This window comes from Tachyglossus aculeatus, chromosome 1, assembly GCF_015852505.1.
Source record: "Tachyglossus aculeatus isolate mTacAcu1 chromosome 1, mTacAcu1.pri, whole genome shotgun sequence".
Lineage (NCBI taxonomy): Eukaryota > Metazoa > Chordata > Mammalia > Monotremata > Tachyglossidae > Tachyglossus > Tachyglossus aculeatus.
In genome coordinates this window covers 71,174,977-71,198,556 of record NC_052066.1, presented here as the reverse complement: position 1 = coordinate 71,198,556, position 23,580 = coordinate 71,174,977, and the positions used below count along the sequence as shown (strand labels likewise).

General features: G+C 43.7%; 1 protein-coding gene across 1 annotated transcript in view; it reads left to right on the top strand.

Annotated features, from left to right (window-relative positions):
* Positions 1-23,580, top strand: part of LRCH3 (leucine rich repeats and calponin homology domain containing 3) — a 166,422-nt gene that overhangs the window by 73,308 nt on the left and 69,534 nt on the right. The window contains exons 2-3 of the mRNA XM_038745265.1: positions 11,131-11,275; positions 20,847-20,973. Coding sequence (XP_038601193.1) covers positions 11,131-11,275; positions 20,847-20,973 — 272 coding nt within the window. The remainder of the gene's footprint in view (positions 1-11,130; positions 11,276-20,846; positions 20,974-23,580) is intronic.

The window sequence follows — 23,580 nt, the reverse complement described above, 5'->3', positions numbered from 1 at the left end:
GGCCAAAAGTTTAACTTTCTGGGGGAAAAAAAACATTTTCCAAAAATATGCCTTGCTTGTACCTGCAACCGGTTGTGCCCAAAGAAATGTAACAAATTCGAAATTGGCATAAATTGGTGCCCATTTTTCTTAGGGCACTTGGTTTAAGTCCCTACAAATGTTGTCAGGTCAATGTCTAGAATAAAAGATCCTTCATTGATTCTTCAGCGACACCCATCTGTTAGTATTTATGGCATGCCCACTGAGTACAAAGCACTTTACTAGGTGCCTGGAAAAGTTCAAAAAGCAGGAAATATGGCTTCAAATTTTGATTCGATTTCAGTTTTCTATTGAAACAAACAGAAGCCTATTGACTGATCCCAAAGGCCAATGTGAATTAAAGTATTTGGCAATTACCGTCAACCCTCCAGTAGTTATTGTGCTCTACCAAGTGCTTAGGACAGTCCTCTGCACACAGTAAGCACCCAGTAGCTAAAACTAACTCAATAAATATCACTGACTGAGTGATAGATTCCCATTTTCCACTCCATCAGCCAAAAACTCATTCTCTGTCCACCAGGAGCATGCATTCTGATGAGGGATACAGCTAGAAAAATATTTTCCAATAGGGTAATCAGAATAAGTAGATTGGTTGATCCTATGTCTTTGCATAAATCCAAAGTGGGGATATAAACAAGGAAATAGGTCACCTGCTGTACTGGGAGATGATCAGTTAAGGCTTTTTGGAGGAGGTGAGTTTTAGTGGGGCTTTGAAGGTGGGGAGAGCTTTGATCTGTCATATTGGGGGGTAGGTGAAAGAAAACCCCACGGGCAGAGTCCCATGGTCCAGGGTGGTGGATCTGCATAATAATAATGATTATGGTAATAATAATTACGGTATGTAAGTGCTTGCTATGCGCTGGGGTGGATACAAGGTAATCAGGTTGTCCCATGTGGGGCTCACAGTCTTAATCCCCATTTTACAGGTGAGGTAACTGAGGCACAGCGAAGTTAAGTGGCTTGCCAATAGCAGACAAGAGGCGGAACCAGGATTAGAACCCACGCCCTCTGACTCCCAATCCCGGGCTCTTTTCACTAAGCCACGCTGCACTTCCTGTGTGCCAAGTTCTAAGCACTGGGGTAGATACGAGTTAGGTTGACATGGGGCTCACACTCTTCATCCCCATTTTACAGATGAGGTAACTGAGGCACAGAGAAGAGAAGTGACTTGTCCAAGGTCACACAGCAGACATGTGGTGGGGTTGGGATTAGAGCCTTCTTACTCCCGGGCCCGGGCCGTATCCATTAGGCAGTGCTGCTTCTCAAACGTGAACAAGGTAGGAGATTCAGGAAGGAGCTACAGCTGAAGGAAGAGAGCGAGCTGGCCAATTTGTATGTTGCCAGTTTGTACTTCCCAAGCGCTTAGTACAGTGCTCTGCACATAGTAAGCGCTCAATAAATACGATTGATGATGGTTGATGATGATGGAGAGTAGCAGTGATGATAATAATAATAATAATAATAATGGCATTTGATGAGAACTGATAGGTAAGTCGGGAACAGCTGGTGGCACGGCGTGAAGTTGATCGTGAGTTTTTGGCTGATGGAGTGGAAAATGGGAATCTATCACTCAGTGATATTCCAACTTGTACTTCCCAAGCACTTAGTACAGTGCTCTGCACACAGTAAGCGCTCAATAAATACGATTGATTGATTGATTGAGTTAGCTTTTAGCTACTGAGTGCTTACTGTGTGCAGAGGACTGTCCTAAGCACTCGGTAGAGCACAATAAGTACTGGTGGGTTGACGGTAATTGCCAAATACTTTAATTCACATTAGCCTTTGGGATCAGTCAATAGGCTTCTGTTTGTTTCAATAGAAAACTGAAATAGAATCAAAATTTGAAGCCATATTTCAGTCCTTCGGTAATACAAATTACCAAATTCCTCCGCGTGGCTCAGTGGAAAGAGCATGGGTTTGGGGGTCAGAGGTCGTGGGTTCAAATACCGGCTCTGACAATTGTCAGCTGGGTGACTTTGAGCAAGTCACTTCACTTCTCTGGGACTGTTACCTCATCTGTAAAATGGGGATTAAGACTGTGAGCCCCCTATAATAATAATAATAATAATGGCATTTATTAAGCGCTTACTATGTGCACAGCACTGTTCTAAGCGCTGGGGATGTTACCAGGTGATCAGGTTGTCCCACAGGGGGCTCACAGTCTTAACCCCCATTTTACAGATGAGGTAACTGAGGCACAGAGAAGCTAAGTGACTTGCCCAAAGTCACACAGCTAACAATTGGCCGAGCTGCGATTCGAACCCATGACCTCTGACTCCAAAGCCCGGGCTCTTTTTCATTGAGCCAGGCTGCTTCTCCCTGTGGGACAACCTGATCAACTTGTAACCTCCCCAGCTTTTAGAACAGTGCTTTGCACATAGTAAGCGCTTAATAAATGCCATCATTATTATTTATTGAATGCTTAATGGGTGCAGAGCACTGTACTAAGCACTGGGGAGAGTACAGTATAGCAGAGTTGGTAGAAATGTTCCCTGCCCACAACGAGCTTACAATCTAGAGAAGAGCTTACGGTCTGGAGTGTGTAGGCTATGATTCAGTGGTGAATTGGGAACTATAGTGGTATCAGTATTGGGAATGCACCTTCTCCCAAGCCCAAGCGTACCAGTATCCAAGTCATTCGAAAGAAAATGATTTATTCAGCGTGGGATTCCCAGAGTAATTAATTTCCATTCCCTCAAACAGGTCTTATCTGGGCTGGGAAGCACCTGTTGGCATTTAGAAAGGGAGTTGGTAGAGTGAGTCAGTTTATGCCAGAGGCATTCAGATTTTTTCTTAAAAATAATATGGTTGGGACACCTCCCAAAAGAAGCTGTAACACAGAACAGCATTCAGGAAGAAACAAGCCTTCTGGTGTCAGGAAATCCGCCAGGCATGAAACTGAATGGTGTCAAATGAGACCTTCCTATTGCTTGCCCTATAAAGGAAAACATTCTAACACAATGTACCGATCCCACATTGGACAATGAGTTCTCAAACCAAAAAAAGCCTTGCCATTTTCCTTTCTTTTGGGGCCTTTCATTCAGGACGGGAATTCATTATTCAGCTGCATAAACTAAAGGAATACGCTTGCATGTCTCAGCCACGTTGGAACAAGTTTTGATCCATCCCTGGTCATTTTTACAAAAAATAAATATATCGCACCGTGCTACATGCAGCTGTCCTTGAAGGGTGCCAAACCCTGGCCTTTTTATTTAATTTGAGAAACTTAGGTGCCTTGAATCAATCTTCCATACGAGCTAAATTTGCTTAAAGTAGGAGTTAGAGAAACAATAGAAACTCTGAGCTTTACAAGGGACTGAAAATCTGAACACCAGCCCCAACCAGCAGGTCGTAGTGGATGGAGCGCGGGTCTGGGTTCTAAACCCGTTTCCACCCCTTCTCTCCTGTGCGACCTTGGACAAGTCATTTAACTTCTTTAGGTCTCAGTTAGTTCATCTGTAAATTAGTAATTAAGACTGTGCGCTCCGTGGAAAGGACATGCCTTGTGTTTTGGCTGTACTTGTTCTAGTGCTTAGCAGCACAGTGTATTGTACTCAGAAGGCACTCATTAAATGCCATTACTACTACTATTTATAATAGCAAGTTATACCCCGCAGGGAGGTATACTCAAGATGCTAATTCTATTTACTCACATTATCTGTGAGTTAATGCGGCCCTAAAATCATCTGCCTTATTTTGAGAACCCCAGTGCAAACCTGCTGTGAAAAAGATGAGGTTTTCAGTTCTAACCCTGGCTACTGAATACAAGCCAGGCTTAGCAATAATGAATCACCAAGTTCCTTAGCATTTTCTCTGAAAAGTAAGACTAGCTTTGGGTTCCCAATTACTGTTCCTAATAACTGTGGAGAAGCAGCATGGCCTACTAGAAAGAGAACGGGCTTGGGAGTCAGAGGACCTGTGTTCTAATCCCGACTGCCACGTACCGGCTAGTGTGACCTTGGGCAACTCACTTTACTTCTCTGCGCCTCAGTTACCTCGTCTGGAAAATGGGGATTAAGACTGTGAGCCCCCTGTGGGACAACCTGATTACTTTGTATCCTCCCCAGCGCTTAGAACAGTGCTTTGCACATAGTAAGCGCTTAATAAATGCCATTATTATTATTATCATTATTATTTACTTCTCTGGGCCTGTGAGCCCATTGTTGGGTAGGGACCGTCTCTGTATGTTGCCGATTTGTACTTCCCAGGCGCTTAGTACAGTGCTCTGCACACAGCAAGCGCTCAATAAATATGATTGAATGAATGAATGGAGCACATGGACCGTGTCCAATCTGACTGTTTTGTGTCTACCCCAGCACTTAGAAAAGTGCCTAGCACATAGTAAGGGTTAGACAAATACCATTAAAAAAAAAATCACCGTTTGCCGAACCATCTCAGATAAGTTGGAATGTCACTGCAGGCTTTTCCATTTGTATCAGTTTCCTTGGTGAGGAAAATTTTGCAAACATTTCCAAAAAGTAAGTAAGCCTAAAGGATTGCTTACTAGAATGTGAGCCCTCAGGAACTAGGTGTTCACCATCTTAAGACACCTGTTAGAGATTATTACTATTTTAGATTTCTCTGTTAAAGTTGTATATTATTAAAATCTAGATTTTTGACTTTAAAATTATTTTAGATTTTCGACTTCTGTTTGTGTAGAACCGTTCATCAATCTGACCTCATTGTGATTACATTTTTTGAGCTTTCTGTGTAATTAGATTCATTTGTTCCTAAATGACTTTTATTAATATTTCAAAAAACATTTCCCGATGCTAAAATACTCCATAAACCAGTTTGGTATTCCGCAGTTGGTAATAGAGGTGTTGTTCAACTCACTGTAATAATTGCATCTGTCCTGATCTCAGAGGATCCCCTCCCATCACCCATCAATCAGTGGTATTTATTGAGCACTTACACTGTGCAGAGCACTGTACTAAGTGCTTGGGACAGTACAATTCAACAGAATTAGCAGACAAGCCCCCTGCCCATAGCAAGTTCATCACAGATATTTATAAAGCACCCATATTGTTCAGAACACTGCCCTAAGGCCAATAGTGCAGACGTTTCAGATGCAAGATCATTTTTCTTGAATTACTAGAGTCACCTTTTTCTTTACTCCGCAAAACCTTCTTTTAATGAAAGAGCCTTTTCTGCTTGCTTATTCTTTGCATTGATGAATAAATGAACAGGATAAGTGGATTTCCAGTGTATTTGGTACTAGCTGTTACCCAAGTGAAAGTTTGCTGCTTCATCTGATTAAATGTGATTTCCCGTGGTATTTCAGAATTCAGATGGGTATCTCAATTGACCTGTCAGGGAAAAGCCTCATTTATTATCAAGAAGGTAATAGGTGGTTTTGTTAGTTTAATATAGCTCCAAAATACAGGTTCTAAAAGCCAAAACTAAGGTTTCTTTAGTTTTGTGGAAAGTTCTATTATTTATAAGCAAGTGTGGCCTCGTTCACATTACCTTACCTCTTGCTTTTTGTCAAATAGCATATTAAGAATGTTACCAGACGTTTGCTTTAAATGGTAAAAGAAAGCGTATTTTTCATTAGCTGTTTCATCATATTTTCTTGGCCTGCTCAACGACTTCCTCTTTCAGGAAGTATGGAGACAAAGCCTTGCAGAATCCCAGCAGAATTTTGTAGAATTTTTGGTTTGACCTATGACCCAAATGACTAATCCAGTCTGTTGATTGATTCATGAATTTATGTTGGGTAAGAAGTTCACCGAGTTAGAATTTTTTAAAAAGGCTCCTCAAACGAGTTTGAAGATCAAAATAATAACTGAATCCCAAAACATAATGGGAACTTTTTTTTCAAATTTAGCTTAAATTCTCCAAAACATCTTTAAGGAAGGAAAGGAAAAATAAGCCTTTATTGAAAGGAATCTGGTGACCTACTTAATGACTTGCCATTATATTTATAAACGTATTGTTTATATGAACAAATAGCCTGAGCAGAAAGAAATTGTTCTTAAAAAAATATTAGGTTCGGTGCCTTGGCTGCTTCCACTTTTTGAATTAAGGTCTGTTTTGCATCTTGAATTCTAGTTTGAGAATAAACAGGTTTTTTTATACTTAGTTGAAGATTTACCGCTTCATCAGTTGTACGAATGGTGTCATTTTACATGGTTTCTGTGTGGTGCTGATAAAGTAATTCTGAAGCAGCGTGGCTCAGTGGAAAAGAGCCCGGGCTTTGGAGTCAGGGGTCATGGGTTCAAATCCCCGCTCCGCCACGTGTCAGCTGTGTGACTTTGGGCAAGTCACTTAACTTCTCTGGGCCTCAGTTACCTCATCTGTAAAATGGGGATTAAGACTGTAAGCCCGCCTTGGGACAACCTGATCACTTTGTAACCTCCCCAGTGCTTAGAACAGTGCTTTGCACATAGTAAGCGCTTAATAAATGCCATTATTATTATTATTTTTTTGGCTTTTATGATATTTGTTAAGCATTTATTTTGTGCTAGGCAATGTACTAACTGCTGGAGTAGATACAAGCTAATCAGGTTGGACACAGTCCCTGTCCTTCTTGGGGCTGTTATTCATTCATTCATTCATTCACTGTATTTATTGAGCGCTAACTGTGTGCAGAGCACTGTACTAAGCGCATGGGAAGTAATTACAAGTCGGCAACATATAGAGATGGTCCCTACCCAACAGCGGGCTTACAGTCTAGAAGGGGGAGACAACCAACAAAACAAAACAAGTAGATAGGCATCAGTACCATCCGAATAAATAGAATTATAGCTATATATACATCATTAATAAAATAAATAGAAAAGTAAATATGTACAAGTAAAATAAATAGAGCAGTAAATCTGTACAAACATAAATACAGGTGCTGTGGGGAGGGGAAGGAGGTAGGGCAGGGGGATGGGGAGGAGGAGAGGAAAAAGGAGGCTCAGTCTGGGAAGGCCTCCTGGAGGAGGTGAGCTCTCAGTAGGGCTTTGAAGGGAGGAAGAGAGCTTGGCGGATGTGCGGAGGGAGGGCATTCCGGGCCAGGGGGAGGACGGCTCTCATCCTCAATCCCCATTTTACAGATGAGGGAACTCTGGCACAGAGAAGTGACGTGACTTGCTCAGGGTCGTCCAGCAGACAGAGCTGGTGTTAGAACCCAGGTCCTTCTGACTCTTAGGTCCATGCATTATCCACTAGGCCATGCTGCTTTGGGTTCATTCATTCATTCAGTCGTATTTATTGAGCGCTTACTGTGTGCAGTGCACTGGACTAAGTGCTTGGGAAGTGCAAGTCGGCAACATATAGAGATGGTCCCGACCCAACAACCAGCTCACAGTCTAGAAGGGGGAGACAGACAACAAAACAAACTGTGGACAGGCGTCAGAATTGTCAGAACAAATAGAATTAAAACTGTATTCATTAATTCATTCAATTGTATTTGTTGAGCGCTTACTGTGTGCACAGCACTGTACTAAACACTTGGGAAGTACAAGTTGGCAACATATAGAGATGGTCCCTACCCAACAACGGGCTCACAGTCTCGAGCCCGTCTATATACACATCATTAACAAAATAAATGGAATAGTAAATATGTACAAGTAAAATAAATAGAGAAATAAATCTGTACAAATATGTATACAGGTGCTGTGGGGAGGAGAAGGAGGTGGGGCGGGGGGGATGGGGAGGAGGAGCGGAAAAGGGGGCTCAGTCTGGGAAGGCCTCCTGGAGGAGGTGAGCTCTCAGTAGGGCTTTGAAGGGAGGAAGAGAGCTAGCTTGGCGGATGCGTGGAGGGAGGGCATTCCGGGCCAGGGGGAGGACGTGGGCCGAGGGTCGACGGCGGGACAGGCGAGAATGAGGTACAGTGAGGAGATTAGCGGCGGAGGAGCGGAGGGTGCGGGCTGGGCTGGAGAAGGACAGAAGGGAGGTGAGGTAGGAGGGGGTGAGGCGATGGACAGCCTTGAAGCTGAGAGTGAGGAGTTTTTGCCTGATTTGTAGGTTGACAGGCAGCCACTGGACATTTTTGAGGAGGGGAGTAACATGCCCAGAGCGTTTCTGCACAAAGATCATGCAGGCAGCAGAGTGAAGTGGGTTAACTTCAGTGTTTGTTACCTAAATTATGCACTTAACAGATTTAAGAGAAAGAGCAATTTTATGTCTGGTCGTGGGTGTAACAGCCTTATCCCAATGATTATCCCAGTAGTTTGTGGCTCTTTATAAAACTGAAGTTGGATTATGACAATATGACAAGTGGAAAATTCCCAGCTGGAAATAAAAACTAAATTTTGTAAAAGTGGAAATGCTTTTTATAAGCTGTTAAAATATTCAATCGTTCAGGTGGCTTAAAGATCCTCAGATATCGCATCATGATAAGTGCTCAGTAATTGCCATTGAGTGATATTTTATTAGAGAATTACTAGCTTAGCCTAGTGGACAGAGCCTGGATCTAGGAGACAGGAGACCTGTGTTCTAATTAATAATAATGCTGGCATTTATTAAGCGCTTACTATATGCAAAGCACTGTTCTAAGCGCTGGGGAAGTTACAAGGTGATCAGGTTGTCCCACGGTGGGCTCACAGTCTTCATCCCCATTTTACAGATGAGGTAACTGAGGCCCAGAGAAGTGAAGTGACTTGCCCAAAGTCACACAGCTGACAAGTGGCGGAGCGGGATTTGAACCCATGACCTCTGACTCCAAAGACCGGGCTCTTTCCACTGAGCCACGCAGCTCTGCCACTTACCTGCCGTGTGACCTTGGGCAAATCACTTAAGTTCTCTGTGCATCAGTTTCCCCACCTGTCAAATGGGAATTAAGACTGTGAGCCCCACGTGGGACAGGGATCGTGTCCAACTAGATTATCTTAGACCTACACCAGCACTTTATACAGTTCTAGGAACATGTAACAAATAATGAATACTACTATTATAGTTGTTATTCTTATTGTCATTATTATTAGCTAGCAATATCTGCAATGGAAGAAAATAAGCCTGGCACCAAGCAGCCTCGTACACCTGGTTGACCAATAAATTTTGGGGAAGAGCAGTTTATAAATGATGGAACTGATGGTATACACACATGTTTTGCCATCAGGCAAAAACTCCTCACCCTGGGCTTCCAGGCTGTCCATTCCCTGGCCCCCTCCTACCTCCCCTCCGTTCTCTCCTTCTCCAGCCCAGCCCGCACCCTCCGCTCCTCTGCTGCTGCTAACCTCCTCACTGTGCCTCGTTCTCGCCTGTCCCGCCGTCGACCCCCGGCCCATGTCATCTCCTGGCCTGGAATGCCCTCCCTCTGCACATAATAATAATAATAATAATAATAATAATAATAATGGCATTTATTAAGTGCTTACTATGTGCAAAGCACTGTTCTAAGCGTTGTGGAGGTTACAAGGTGATCAGGTTGTCCCACAGAGGGCTCACGGTCTTCATCCCCATTTTACAGTTGAGGGAACTGAGGCACAGAGAAGTTAAGTGACTTGCCCAAAGTCACACAGCTGACAATTGGTGGAGCCGGGATTTGAACCCGTGACCTCTGACTCCAAAGCCCGGGCTCTTTCCTACGGAGCCACTGCTGCTTCTCTTGTGCTTGGCACATCTGCCAAGCCAGCTCTCTTCCTCCCTTCAAAGCCCTACTGAGAGCTCACCTCCTCCAAGAGGCCTTCCCAGACTGAGCCCCCTCCTTCCTCTCCCCCTCTCCCCCTGCCCTACCTGCCTCCCCTCCCCACAGCACCTGTATATATGTTTGTGCAGATTTATTACTCTATTTTACTTGTACATATTTACTATTCTATTTATTGTATTTTGTTAATATGTTTTGTTTTGTTGTCTGTCTCCCCCTTCTAGACTGTGAGCCCATTGTTGGGTAGGGACTGCCTCTATCTGTTGCCGACTTGTACTTCCCAAGCGCTTAGTACAGTCCTTTGTACACAGTAAGCGCTCAATAAATACAATTGAATGAATGAATGTATAAGAGGCCTTCCCCGAAGCAGTGTGCCTTAGTGGAAAGAGCAGGGGTTTGGGAGTCAGAGGTCATGGGTTCTAATCCTGTCTCCGCCACTTGTCTGCTGTGTGACCTTGGGCAAGCCGCTTAACTTCTCTGTGCCTCAGTTCCTTCATCTGTAAAATGAGGATTAAGACTGTGAGCCCCACATGGGACAACCTGATTACCTTGTATCCACTCCAGCGCTTGTTACGGTGCTTGGCACGTAGTAAACACCTAACAAATACCCTAATTATTATTCCCCCTTCTGTGTCATCTGTGCACTTGGATCTATACCCTTTGGGCATTGGGTAGTCACCCCATGGTGTAGTGGACAGAGGGCGGGCCATAGGGTCATGGGTTCTAATCCCAACTCCACCACTTTCTGTTTGGGAAAGTGCCTCAGTTACCTCATCTGTAAAATGGGGATTGAGACTGTGAGCCCCCCTGCCGGACAGGGACTAAGGCCAATCAATTTTCTTGCATCTACCCCCACGCTTAGTACAGTGCCTGGCACATAGTAAGTGCTTAAAGTGTTAACAAATGCTATAATTATTATTATTATTCATAATTCATTTATTTCTTTATATAATTGTCTATCTCCCCCTGTAGACTGTTTGCTCATTGTGGGCTGGGAATATGTCTATCAACTTTGTTGTATTGTACTCTCCCCCGAATACAAGCAGCGTGAAGCAGCGTGGCTCAGTGGAAAGAGCACGGGCTTTGGAGTCAGAGGTCATGGGTTCAAATCCCGGCTCTGCCAATTAGCTGTGTGACTTTGGGCAAGTCACTTCACTTCTCTGGGCCTCAGTTACCTCATCTGTAAAATGGGGATTAAGACTGTGAGCCCCCCATGGGACAACCTGATCACCTTGTAACCCCACAGCATTTAGAACAGTGCTTTGCGCATAGTAAGCGCTTAACAAATACCATTATTATTATTATTATTATTATTATTACAATGCTCTGCACACAGTAAGCGCTCAGTAAACACCAGTGATTGATGTAATGGGTGCTGGGCTGCTCTCTAAGCTTTCTTTCTGTCTGTCTTTCAAAGTGTCAAATCTGTGGTGTATCAGCACAATTACTTTCCTTGAGAGACTAATTTAAAATTTTGAAATTGTTCTCCCCCCCCCCCCCCCCCACCTTTTCAGATTTGTCACGGAACCGTCTCTCAGAAATTCCCGCAGAGGCATGTCACTTCGTTTCCCTCGAGAGCCTGAACTTGTACCAAAACTGCATTCGTTATATCCCAGAGGCAATTCTGAACCTTCAAGCTTTAAGTTTCCTCAATATCAGGTAAGAACAATGTTTAGCTTTTAAGGAGCAAAATCGACTACCTAGGGTTATGTTGTCTTTGCCACTCTATTTTTATCGATTCTGAATTTGTGCTACCTGTTGGCATTCTGGCTGAAAGCCAGCCCTGTCCCCCTTCAGTTTCTCCTTCTTTCTTTCTTAGGAAACAGTAGCTGGTTGGTTGGTTGCTGTGGCTTTTCTTTTTCTTTTCCTTTTTTTCTTTTTCCTTTTTATTTTTTTCATCGCAAAAAATAGTCAGATGTCCTTGGTAGTCATCATAAATACTCTTTCTCCTATGGTGCCAGCTTTATGTTTTTGAGATGGAAACTTGCTGGGTGGGGGTTTTGTTCTCTGTCTTCCCCTTTTAGACTGTGAGCCCACTGTTGGGTAGGGACTGTCTCTACATGTTGCCAACTTGTACTTCCCAAGCGCTTATGCTCTGCACACAGTAAGCGCTCAATAAATACGATCGATGATGATGATGAAGATTTGTGTGTACGTACACACACACGCCTCTCCAGAGGGCACAGCCAGGGAGCCCCACAAACAGAACTGGAGATGCACCCTGGCAAGAAGGAGAAGAGAGCAGAAACACAGACCTATCGAAACAAAGAAATGTCACATAAGTGCTCTTTCTCATCCCGTCAATGAACAGAAGCCAAACCGGAGCGGGAATCAGCCTGTTCCCAGTCCCAGGAGAAAATAACAGGTCTCCTTGCCCCGCGGCTGGGTTGGCGAAGAATTAGTTTTTGTCCTCATTTGGGAGAGCGGATGCCCAGGTCTTCTTCAACTTAGAGGTCATGGCATGGGCCTACCCTCAGTCTGGAGCTGGAGGCCGGAGAAAGGCCCGGTCATTAGTCCTGGAGCTGCAACTGGAGACAAGCATTGTCCTTCTGCTGAGGCTCTGGATTTTGACCAGGAGGAGAGTCCTTGGGCCTGGAACCAAGGAGGCGGGTGGCAAGTGCAGAAGATTGTTCTCTCTCATGGCTCCAGAGCAGTGGGACAATACAAAGACCCCTCCTAGAGAAGCTGTGTGGCTTAGTGGAAAGAGCACGGGCTTAGGACTCAGAAGACCAAGGGTTCTAATCCTGGTTCCACCACTTGTCTGCTGTGGGACCGTGGGCAAGCGACGTAACTTCTCTGTGCCTCAGTTACCTCATCTGTAAAAAGGGATTGAGTCTGTGAGCCCCACGTGGGACAACCTGATGGCCTTGTATCTACTCCAGTGCTTAGAACAGTGCTGGGCACATAGCGCTTAACAAACACCGTTATTATTATTACCACTGCCCTGAAAGAGCCCAAGTTCCTAGGGATTGCAGAGGTGCCAGGCTCTCAAGCATGGGACTTGGGGGCACCTGCCATGATTCACCTACTCTAAGGGCAGACCTCGATGTGAGAACTCCTGTCTCCCCCTTTTAGACTGTGAGCCCACTGTTGGGTAGGGACTGTCTCTATATGTTGCCAACTTGTACTTACCAAGCACTTAGTACAGTGCTGTGCACACAGTAAGCGCTCAGTAAATACGATTGATGATGATGATGATGAACTCCAATTTATATACGTGCGTGTGTGTGCCCATGTGTATGCTACAGAAGCAGCGTGGCTTAGTGGAAAAAGCACAGGCCTAAAAGTCAGAGGTCATTCATTCATTCAATCTAGGCACATCGTAAGCACTTAACAAATACCAGAGTTTTAGAGGGTTTTTTTGTGAATTTAATGTTTCTTATGGGATATGATGGGATTTCCTCATTTTTTAATTAGGGGTTTGGAGAGTGAGCCCGAAATTCTAGGTAATAGAAGTGTAAATCCTTGTTAGTCGCAGATGTCTGAAGGCAGAAAATGATAAAGATTCTGAAATTATGATTTACTATATGATTCTCCCCCTTCTAGACTGTGAGCCCACTGTTGGGTAGGGACTGTCTCTAGATGTTGCCAACTTGTACTTCCCAAGCGCTTAGTACAGTGCTCTACACACAGTAAGCGCTCAATAAATACGATTGATTGATTCTCCAAAGATTTTTAGCTGCCTATTCTAAGTGATTACTCTGTTAAGTTTTTATATATCCTGTGTGTTTAGGGCTTGTCCATGTGAAGCTCAAAAAATTTGCCTGCTGGGATGTTCACATATCCAGGCACAGTTAAGATGATAAGATGAGGCTCTAGGTTCTGTAGGATTGCAAGATAAATGGACAGCTCTTGTAGGAATAGCCATTAGACTTTAAAAACAACTTTGTGTTGACTATGGCTACAGAAAATTATCTTCTTCATTATTAGTTAAAAATGATAATAGTTCGCTAACTGGAAAAATGACCAGCTGTAAGTATGTTAAGGATATTCTGATCCCCAAGGATCTTCTTGACTGTTAATTTCTACTACTGGCCTACCCTTGATTTTTCTGAAAATTGTTAACTGCAAGGGTAGCCTAACATCCGTCTTTCAGAAATAAAACAAACGGGACTCTGCTGATGTATGAGTTATGGGGGCACGTTCTGACCGTGGAACCAGTGAACTCATGTGAGTCTTTGAGGAAGTTAAGATGAGGAGCCTACTCAGGAAGCTAGAAACCTCATTTGTTCTTAATCAGTATATTTTTAAGTGGCCAGAGGGCACCCACTAAGACTACTTTCTTATCAAGGGCACTTTTGTGATCCAGTCAAGACTTTTTGAAAGATCAAAAGTAACAGGCAGCAAAAATGACTAATTTAGGGGTGATCTGGGTGAGATGTGATGAAAGATTTTCTTTGGTAGCCTTAGGGCCTATAATTTCCGAAGAGAAGTTGCCTCTGAAGTAATTGCAGAGAAACGGCTTTCAGAATCACCGAGTTGAAAGGAGCAGATTGATGCTAACAAGTTTTTCATAGGCAGAAGGTCGTGAACTGATGTTGAGGAAATGCCAGTCAACTGAATAAATCAGTTGACTTGGTGACTTAAAGTATAGCTGGAATGTGGAACAGACTGCTACAAAGGAAGTAAGTAGCATGTCCTTTTGAGATAATAGCCTCACTCTGTGTGACGAGGAAAATGGAGAGGAAAGGATAAAACTAGCACCTAGATTGGTAAAGTACATAAAGGCACAAAGAAATTGGAATTTTGGAAGCAAAAAAATAAGCAAAGCATAATGTCAAGATTTGAAAGTTGTTTTAGTAAAAGTGTTCACTTTTGGGAGAAGCCAGATTAATGTAATATGTCATGGCAAATTTACATTACAGCGCCACTTCCTTCTCTTGCCACCTTCTATTTAAAACTGACGTACCAGTTATCTTCAGTCTCTTCAATCTTCCATAGTGTTTAGTTTTGCGTTAAAAACCCCACAGTAGACATTTGAATGAGCCTGACAGAAGGAGAATGAAATGCAGCTAGGACTAAGGGATGCTTGCGCTAACCAATTTAGCTTGTGACTAGTGGGAAGAAGTAGAGCAGGATTGTATTGACCCATTCCCGTAAATGACAGATAAACGGATAACCACCTCCAGATTATTCCTGAGGTGATATTGATTGTTTTCAAGAGTGCTACTGGAAGCAGAGTATTCAGAGAGTGAAGTGAAAAGGGAGACAGAGAGGGGCTGAGGAGAAAGGGAGTGGTCATGGAGAAGAAGAAAGAGGAGCAGTGTGACCTAGTGGATAGAGCACGGGGCTGGAAGTCAGAAGGACCTGGGTTCTAATCCCCGCTCCACCACATGTCTGCTGTGCAAACTTGGGCAAGCCACTTCACTTCTCTGGACCTCAGGTACCTCATTTGGAAGATGGGGATTAAGATTGTGAGCCCCATGTGGGACAAGGGACTGTGTCCAACCTGATATAATTTGTATCTACCCAAGTGGCTGACACGGAGTAAATGCTTAACAAATACCAAAAGAAGAGAGGAAGGGAGGAAGGCAGGCAGTGTAAGAGGAGGAAATGGGTGGAAAGGGAAGGGAGAAGAAGACCGAAGGAGCATCTCTTTGGCTATGTGGCCATCTTTTCTCCTCCTCCTCTTCCTCCTATTTCTCCTCCTCGCCTTCCTCCGCTGGGTCAGAGGCTCTTCTCTGGCCCAGAGGTTTGTGAAGGCAAGCTACCCTTCTGCCTCGACAACTAAGGAGGTCTTCCAGAAGCTCAGCGGTCGTGCCCATCAGCAGTGGCTAGAGTCCTTGCCTAGATCAGGCCAGCTGACTTTGGAGCCATTGTGCCCCAAAGCTGCTCAGTGATTGCAGTCCCTTGGGGTGTCATTAGCTGCCATGGGGATTCCAGATGATTGACCCCTGCCTTATCCCAACTGGGTGCCCCAGCCTGTCCCGGGGCAGAAGGCGAGACACCATTTTTGCTCCACCTTCAACTTATATTTGCCTCCAAGACAAAAAGCAGACTCCCCCCAAAACTTTGGGGGTGAAGGCATTGGTTTTGCTCCCCCAGTGCTAATCCATTGAGGGCAAAGGTTCCTCCAACCACATGATGTTGATCGACAGTTATGCCCAGATAGGGTTTACGGTTTGTGCTACATTGTTCCCCCGACTAGCTGGGTGAAGCTTTCCTGAAAGAAGAGCGGGTCGATTAAAGGCCTCAACCATCGCATTTCAAAGTGCAGTGGGCTCAGTCCACTTCCTCATGGCTTTGATGGCTTTCTCTTAAATCTGTTGGGAAAGTATAAAACTTATTGGAATAGATGATTTCTTTCCCAGATTTCCTGCCTTAGAAAATCAAGAACGTATTCATAAATATATCGCACACATTCTTAAGATAAAAATAGGTCTCCTGTTTGCTGATAAGAAATAAAATTGCTTCTTCGGAAGTAAATAATCAGGAAACATACAGTTACCTAGGTCTTCATATCAGATCAAGGAAGCAAGTGTATTTGATGCCAACCTCCTTCCCTTCCCCACAGCACCTGTATATATGTATATATGTTTGTACATATTTATTACTCTGTTTATTTTACTTGTACATATCTATTCTATTTATTTTATTTTGTTAGTATGTTTGGTTTTGTTCTCTGTCTCCCCCTTTTAGACTGTGAGCCCACTGTTGGGTAGGGACTGTCTCTATATGTTGCCAACTTGTATTTCCCAAGCACTTAGTACAGTGCTCTGCACACAGTAAGCGCTCAATAAATACGATTGATTGATTAATATGATGAAGGCCGTTTTTAATTAGAAATTGTCAAAGAGGAAAGATAATACTTATAGGTGTCTAGTTGTATTTAGAATTATCGTCTCCTGTTTGCTCTTCCTTTAGAGTTGGTTGTGGTAAAAAGTATATTACTTTTGTTGTTAGATAACAATTGGGATATTGGTCTTTAGGGATGTACCCAATTTAATTGGATTGCTTGGGCTGATTTTTATAAAAATCAGGTTTAAAATCTTTTCCTCTCCAAAAAAATCCCCAAAGTCATATATTTTTAATTATTTTTGTTAAGTGCATTTTAGCAATGAAAATGTTGAACCAATGTACAAATCGATTGTAATTCTGCTTTCTGAGAGAGAATCAAGGGTGGAGGCTCGAGTTTACTGCGCGGAAGGCAGCAATATGGTAAACCACTTCCGTTTTTTTACCAAGAAAACTCTATGGATACACTTCCAGAACGATTGCTGATGGAGAGCAGGGCGTTCTGGAAGAGATGTGTCCGTGTTATCACTATGCATCGGAGATGACTCGACAGCCTAAGACAAGCACACATATGTGATGAGTTGTCACTGTCTTAGAATTGACATTTTGCTTTCTTATGTGACCTCTGGAAGATCCGATCATTTTTAAATGTATCATATGTATTTCTTGGGGATTTTCCTCCACCTCACCCACTACATTTTTCTTGTCACAGCTACCTGTGGTCAGTATTTGTTTATCTGTTATGTGAGAGTCTTCGTTCTTCTCACCTCAGAACAAATATTTGCATATTGATATTGAATTGGCACTGAAGTCTAGTAGTCTAAATTAACCAAAATATTCTTTATGCTGCTGTGTATACCAGCAAATGATTGTGATGTCATACATTCCTTTAGCCATTTTCATTATTAGCAAAAGCCAGGAAAGAGTGAAATTCATGCAGAAATCCCCACCATGTTTATACTATTGCATGTGACTTAGAAATAGTCAACCCAAGTTAAATGTTAATTTTGGAATTCAAACATGATTTTTTTTACTCTGATGAAGAAGAAATAAAATGCAGTAATTATCACGTGGGTGATTAAGCCTAAAAAATTCATGTCCCAAAGATAGTGTGCATGTTTAAACTGGCACTTAAATTTTCATGCTGTTTACCGGACTAAGGCGGCACTTCGTTGTGTTTTTATGTCCTATTTTTAAGGTTTTAATTAGAGTATTTGCTTTGAAGAGAATCACTGCTTGTTGGTATCTTCTGTGAATAAGTAGCATTGCCTTTGCAGTGGGGCAAAGTCAAGAGACTCTGGCTACTTGCCTAAGCCTTCTAGACTGTGAGCCCGCTGTTGGGTAGGGACCATCTCTATATGTTGCCAACTTGTACTTCCCAAGCGCTTAATACAGTGCTCTGCACATAGTAAGCGCTCAATAAATACGATTGATGATGATGATGATGATGTGGTTCAGTTCCCCAGTTTAAGGAAGGAAACTGGATGAGGATCGGAAATCCCATCCTTAATCCTGCACCTCAGGGAGTCGTCTCTAGATTAAAACAGTCATCTTCAGATCTTGTCTGAGGATATACTCTCATATCTGCATATTAAAAACTAAGTTTTTCTTGTGGTATATACATTTATTGTCTTTTGGTAAACAAATGGGCTTATCTAATTTTTTCATCGACGTCAGGATTTGAGAATGGGTGATAATAATAATAATAACAATAATAATAATGGCATTTAGTAAGCGCTTACTGTGTGCAAAGCACTGTTCTAAGCGCTGGGGAGGTTACCAGGTGATCATGTTGTCCCACGGGGGGCTCACAGTCTTAATCCCCATTTTACAGATGAGGTAACTGAGGCCCAGAGAAGTGAAGTGACTTGCCCAAAGTCACACAGCTAACAATTGGTAGAGCCGTGATTTGAACCCATGACCTCTGACTCCAAAGCCCGTGCTCTTTCCACTGAGCCACGCTGCTTCTCTAAGATCAACATTCCCCCGAGCTGGAATCGAACCAGCGACCCAAGGATACTGCACTGAAAATCCACATCTATAAAGAGATTATTTAATCCTAACTTCAAAGAAAAAAATGTGTTTGTTAAGCACTTGCTGGGTACCAGGCACTGTTCTGAATGCCAGGGTAGGTACAAGCTAATGTTCATGCCCCGCATGAGGCTCAGTATTAATCTCCATTTTACAGTTGAGGGAACTGAGGCCCAGAGAAGTGAAGTGACTTGTCCGAGGTCACAGAGCAGACAATTGGTGGAGCCAGGATTAGAACCCAAGTCCTTCTGAGAACCCAGGCCCGTTCTTTCCCAGATGAAGAATGGATTACCAGTATAGTTATGTACAAATAAAAAGCTTCTTTTTATTGAGCCACACTGCTTCTGGTAGACAGGAATGTGTCTGTTTATTGTTATAATGTACTCTCCCACACGCTTAATACAGTGCTCTGCACATAGTAAGTGCTCAATAAATACGATTGGCTGCTCTCTCCCCCTCGTCCCCCTCTCCATCCCCCCCCCTTACCTCCTTCCCTTCCCCACAGCACCTGCATATATGTATATATGTTTGTACATATGTATTACTCTATTTATTTTTGTACAGATCTATTCTATTTATTTTATTTTGTTAATATGTTTGGTTTTGTTCTCTGTCTCCCCCTTCTAGACTGTGAGCCCACTGTTGGGTAAGGACTGTCTCTATATGTTGCCAACTTGTACTTCCGAAGCACTTAGTACAGTGCTCTGCACACAGTAAGCGCTCAATAAATACGATTGACTGATTGATTGATTCTTGCATAAAGTATTGTAATATATGGTCCTGAAGTTAGCCCAAAGGAGGGAGCAGTAAAGAGCATCATTCTGGGCATCAGGAGAGCTGGGTCCTTGCCGCGGTTCTACCTGTTAGGTCTGTACCACCAGTGGCACTGGTTGCAGACCGAGGAACCACGTAGGGTGTCCGCAAGGTGGACAGGCACGCAGAAATCTGGAAAGTCGGCTAACGTGAACCGCAAAGACTGCAGCGGCTGCCAATAATAATCATAATTGTGGTATTTGTTAAGCATTTACTATGTGCCAAGCACTATTCTATGCCCCGGGATAGATACAAGGTTATCAGGATGTCCCACGCAGGGCTCACCGTCTTCATCCCCGTTTTCCAGATGAGGGAACTGAAGCCCAGAGAAGTGAAGTGACTTGCGGCAGGTCACAGAGCAGACAAGTGGGGAAGCCGGGATTAGAACCCACACCCTCTGCTTCTCAGGCAGCTCCTTTCTGGCTCATGGCACTGTGGCACGTCTTCAGCACTCAAGGAGGCCGCAAAAAAGACCTGCCCATAAACAGCCTTTCCATGGACTTCCTAAGGTGCTTATACCCCTGTCTACCCCCGCGGCTGCTCAGTACACTGTTTGCCTCAGTGGGAACAGGACAAGAAAGGTTGAGCGGTGCTGCGCCAGCCATCGGCACTATCGTCAGTCCTGGTGAGTGAGCAGGTTCCTCACCAGGACCAATATCATCAATTGTATTTATTGAGCGCTTACTATGTGCAGAGCACTGTACTAAGCGCTTGGGAAGTACAAATTGGCAACATATAGAGACAGTCCCTACCCAACAGTGGGCTCACAGGCTAAAAGGGGGAGACAGAGAACAAAACCAAACATACTAACAAAATAAAATAAAATAGATATGTACAAGTAAAATAAATAGAGTAATAAATATGTACAAACATATATACATATATACAGGTGCTGTGGGGAGGATCATTCATTCAATCGTATTTATTGAGCGCTTACTGTGTGCGGAGCACTGTACTAAGCGCTTGGGAAGTACAAGTTGGCAACGTATAGAGACGGTCCCTACCCAACAGTGGGCTCACAGTCTAGAAGGGGGAGAAAGACAACAAGACAAAACATATTAACAAAATAAAATAAATAGAATAAATATGTACAAATAAAATAGAGTAATAAATACGTACAAACATATATACAGGTGCTGTGGGGAAGGGAAGGAGATAGAGCGAGGGGGTGGAGGGGGAGAGAGGGATCGTGGGAAGACGGGCGGAGGGCAGCGGCCACCTGAGAGGAGGATCATTCATTCATTCAATCGTATTTATTGAGCACTTACTGTGTGCGGAGCACTGTACTAAGCGCTTGGGAAGTCCAAGTTGGCAACATATAGAGACGTTCCCTCCCCAACAGTGAGCTCACAGTCTTGAAGGGGGAGACAGGGAACAAAACAAAACATATTAACAAAATAAAATAGAATAGATATGTACAAGTACAATAAATAGAGTAATAAATATGTACAAACATATATACAGGTGCTGTGGGGAAGGGAAACTCACCCATCCAGTCTCCATAGGAGACTCCATCATCGTAATAGTTGTACGGTATACCCGCTCTGTATTCTTTTCTGAGTCTGTGGTATTCCCTGGGTGCAAAAGGGAAAAGCCTTTCATGTTCTGGTATTCTGACTGCCTTTTTTTTTTTTCCTTCTTACCCATTTAGTCGAAACCAGCTTTCAACGCTGCCAGTGCACATGTGCAGTTTGCCACTGAAAGTCTTAATTGCCAGTAATAATAAACTGGTCTCACTTCCTGAAGAAATTGGGCAACTCAGGCATTTGACAGAGCTTGTAAGTTAACCTTTTGGTTTTGGTTTTTTATTGTTACTTCCGAATACTTTCAGAGTTATAACCCTTATAAATCTACTGACAGTGGATTTTATTTTTTTTCAGATTGCTAACATCTGCCATTTCCTCTTTTTCCAAGCACTTATCCTATCCCACCTTGACTACGCATCAGCCTCCTCACTGACCTTCCTACCTCCTGTCTCTCCCCACTCCAGGACATTCCTTGCTGCCCGATTATTTTTCTAAAAATGTTCAGTCTACATCATCTCCCAACTCCTTTAGAACCTCCAGTGGCTGCCCATCCACCTCCAGATCAAACAGAAACTCCTTACCATCGGCTCACCCCCTTCTGCCTAACCTCACTGATTTCGTACTACAATCCAATCCCCACATTTTGCTCCTCTAACACCAGCTCACTGTACCTCCGTCTCATCTGTGTCACCAACGACCCCCTTACCCAAATCCTCCTTCTGGCCTGGAAATCCCTCCATCTTCACATTATCACAGACCATTACTGCACCCATCTTCAGAGACTTATTCAAATCACATCTCCTCTAAATGGCCTTTTCCAATTAAGTCCTTTTTCCTCTACTCCCTCTCCCTTCTACGTGGGTCACCTACGTGCTTGGATCTGTACTGTTTAAGCATTTGATATTCACCCCACCCTCAGCCTCTGTACCGGTTAAGCATTTGATATTCACCCCACCCTCAGCCTCACAGTATTTATGCAAATGTATTTAATGTTCATCTCCCCCTCTGAACTGTAAGCTCCTTGTAGTCAGGGAATGTGTCTACGGACTGTATTGTATTGTTCTCTCCCAAGCAGTTAGTGTAGTTCTCTGCACACAGTAAGCACTCAATAAATATCATTGGTTGATTGAAATAGCACTTCTCCAGCTTCTGGGTCTTCGAAACTCTGCTCTTAAAGTATTTTAAATTTGTATGATCGTTGTTCTGCTTCTTAAGCCTGTAGGGCTGGACTTTTGGATGGACTTTTCTCTTTTCCTCCAGCTGATATTTCGATTTGATAAATTCAGTGAGCCCAACTTCCCAAGGGCTTCTTCTGAGCCTCCCTTGTGTTAGAGTCCTGCCCAGGTCCTGGTCAGCCTTTCATGCACCAAGGCCACGGGCAGTTCAGTCAGGATGAAGTCTCGCCATGGTGAATTTGGACCGGGCTCAGCCAGGCCCTGGTCCTCAACGATCCCCCGTTTTGGCTACGCAACAAAAAGAGAGCCCTCCGAAACTGAAATGGGCTCAGTACTTCAGGATCAACAATGCCCCGTGCATCAGCACCCCAGGAAGTGAACTATAGGTTGTTTTTGGTTGCTTTCAACTGACTTTTGGTTCAGTGGGGGCCCAGGCATCACTCAGGGCCAGACCAGACTGGGCTGGCACTTGGAATCGATCAGTCACTCAGTTATCCTTTTTTGAGCACTTGATACTGTGCAGAGCACTGTATCAAGTGGTTGGGAGAGGACGGTAGAGCACATAGGATTCCTACCCTCAAAGCGCCTTACAGAGAAGCAGCATAGCTTAGTGGGAAAAGCACAAGCTTGAGAATCAGAGGATGTGGCTTCTATTCCCGCCTCCGCCACTCGTCTGCTGTGTGACCTTGAGCAAGCCACTTCATTTCTCTGTGCCTCATCTGTAAAATGGGGATTAAAACTCTGAGCCCCGTGTGGGACAGCCTGCTTACCTTGTATCTACCCCAGTGCTTAGAACAGTGCTTGGCACAAAGTAAGTGCTTAACAAATATCATTATTAGTATTATTATCATTACAGTCTCCTGAGGAGACAGATCAGCTCAATAGTTGCAGGGGGTGGGACCAGGTAAGACCCAGGCCGGCCAGGCTCTAGTCTATACTGAACTCTGCAAGGACAACTCAGTCGCACACCCAACCCACTCAGAGGATTTCTGGCCTGGTGGATCGGTCGCTGGGAACATCTACCATATCCTGGTGACCCTGGACCGCCTAGAGAATACAGCAGCATGTGTGCGGTAGCACCCTTGGATGCAAGCTGGGATACACTTCTCTTTTGGCCCAGATCACCTTTGGGCACACTCTCCAATTTATCCAGATCCCGCCTCCTTCACATTCAACAGACCACCTACTATTTTCCCCATCTCAAAGTCCCGCCCAAAGTACATCTCCTCCAGAATGCCTTCCCTGATTAATCTCTGCATCCTATTTTCCCTACTTAATATGTTACCCATGTGCCTCAGTCCAGTCCTTTTAGACTGAGCCCACTGTTGGGTAGGGACTGTCTCTATATGTTGCCAACTTGTACTTCCCAATCACTTAGTACAGTGCTTTGCACACAGTAAACTCTCAATAAATACGATTGATTGATTGATTGATGTCCCCTTAAACACTTGGGTCTCACCCTACCCCTGTAAGCCACAACCTTTCTGTACATATTTGAATTCTTGGCCGGTTCCCCTACCTGTAATTTCTTTTCGTGTCTTTCTCCCCCAGTTAGAGTTCAAGCTCTTTGAGGGTAGGGATCGCGTCTCCTAACTTAATCTTTTGTCAGTTGTGTGACTTTGGGCAAGTCAACTTAACTTCTCTGTGCCTGTTAGCTCATCTGTAAAATGGGAATTAAATCTGT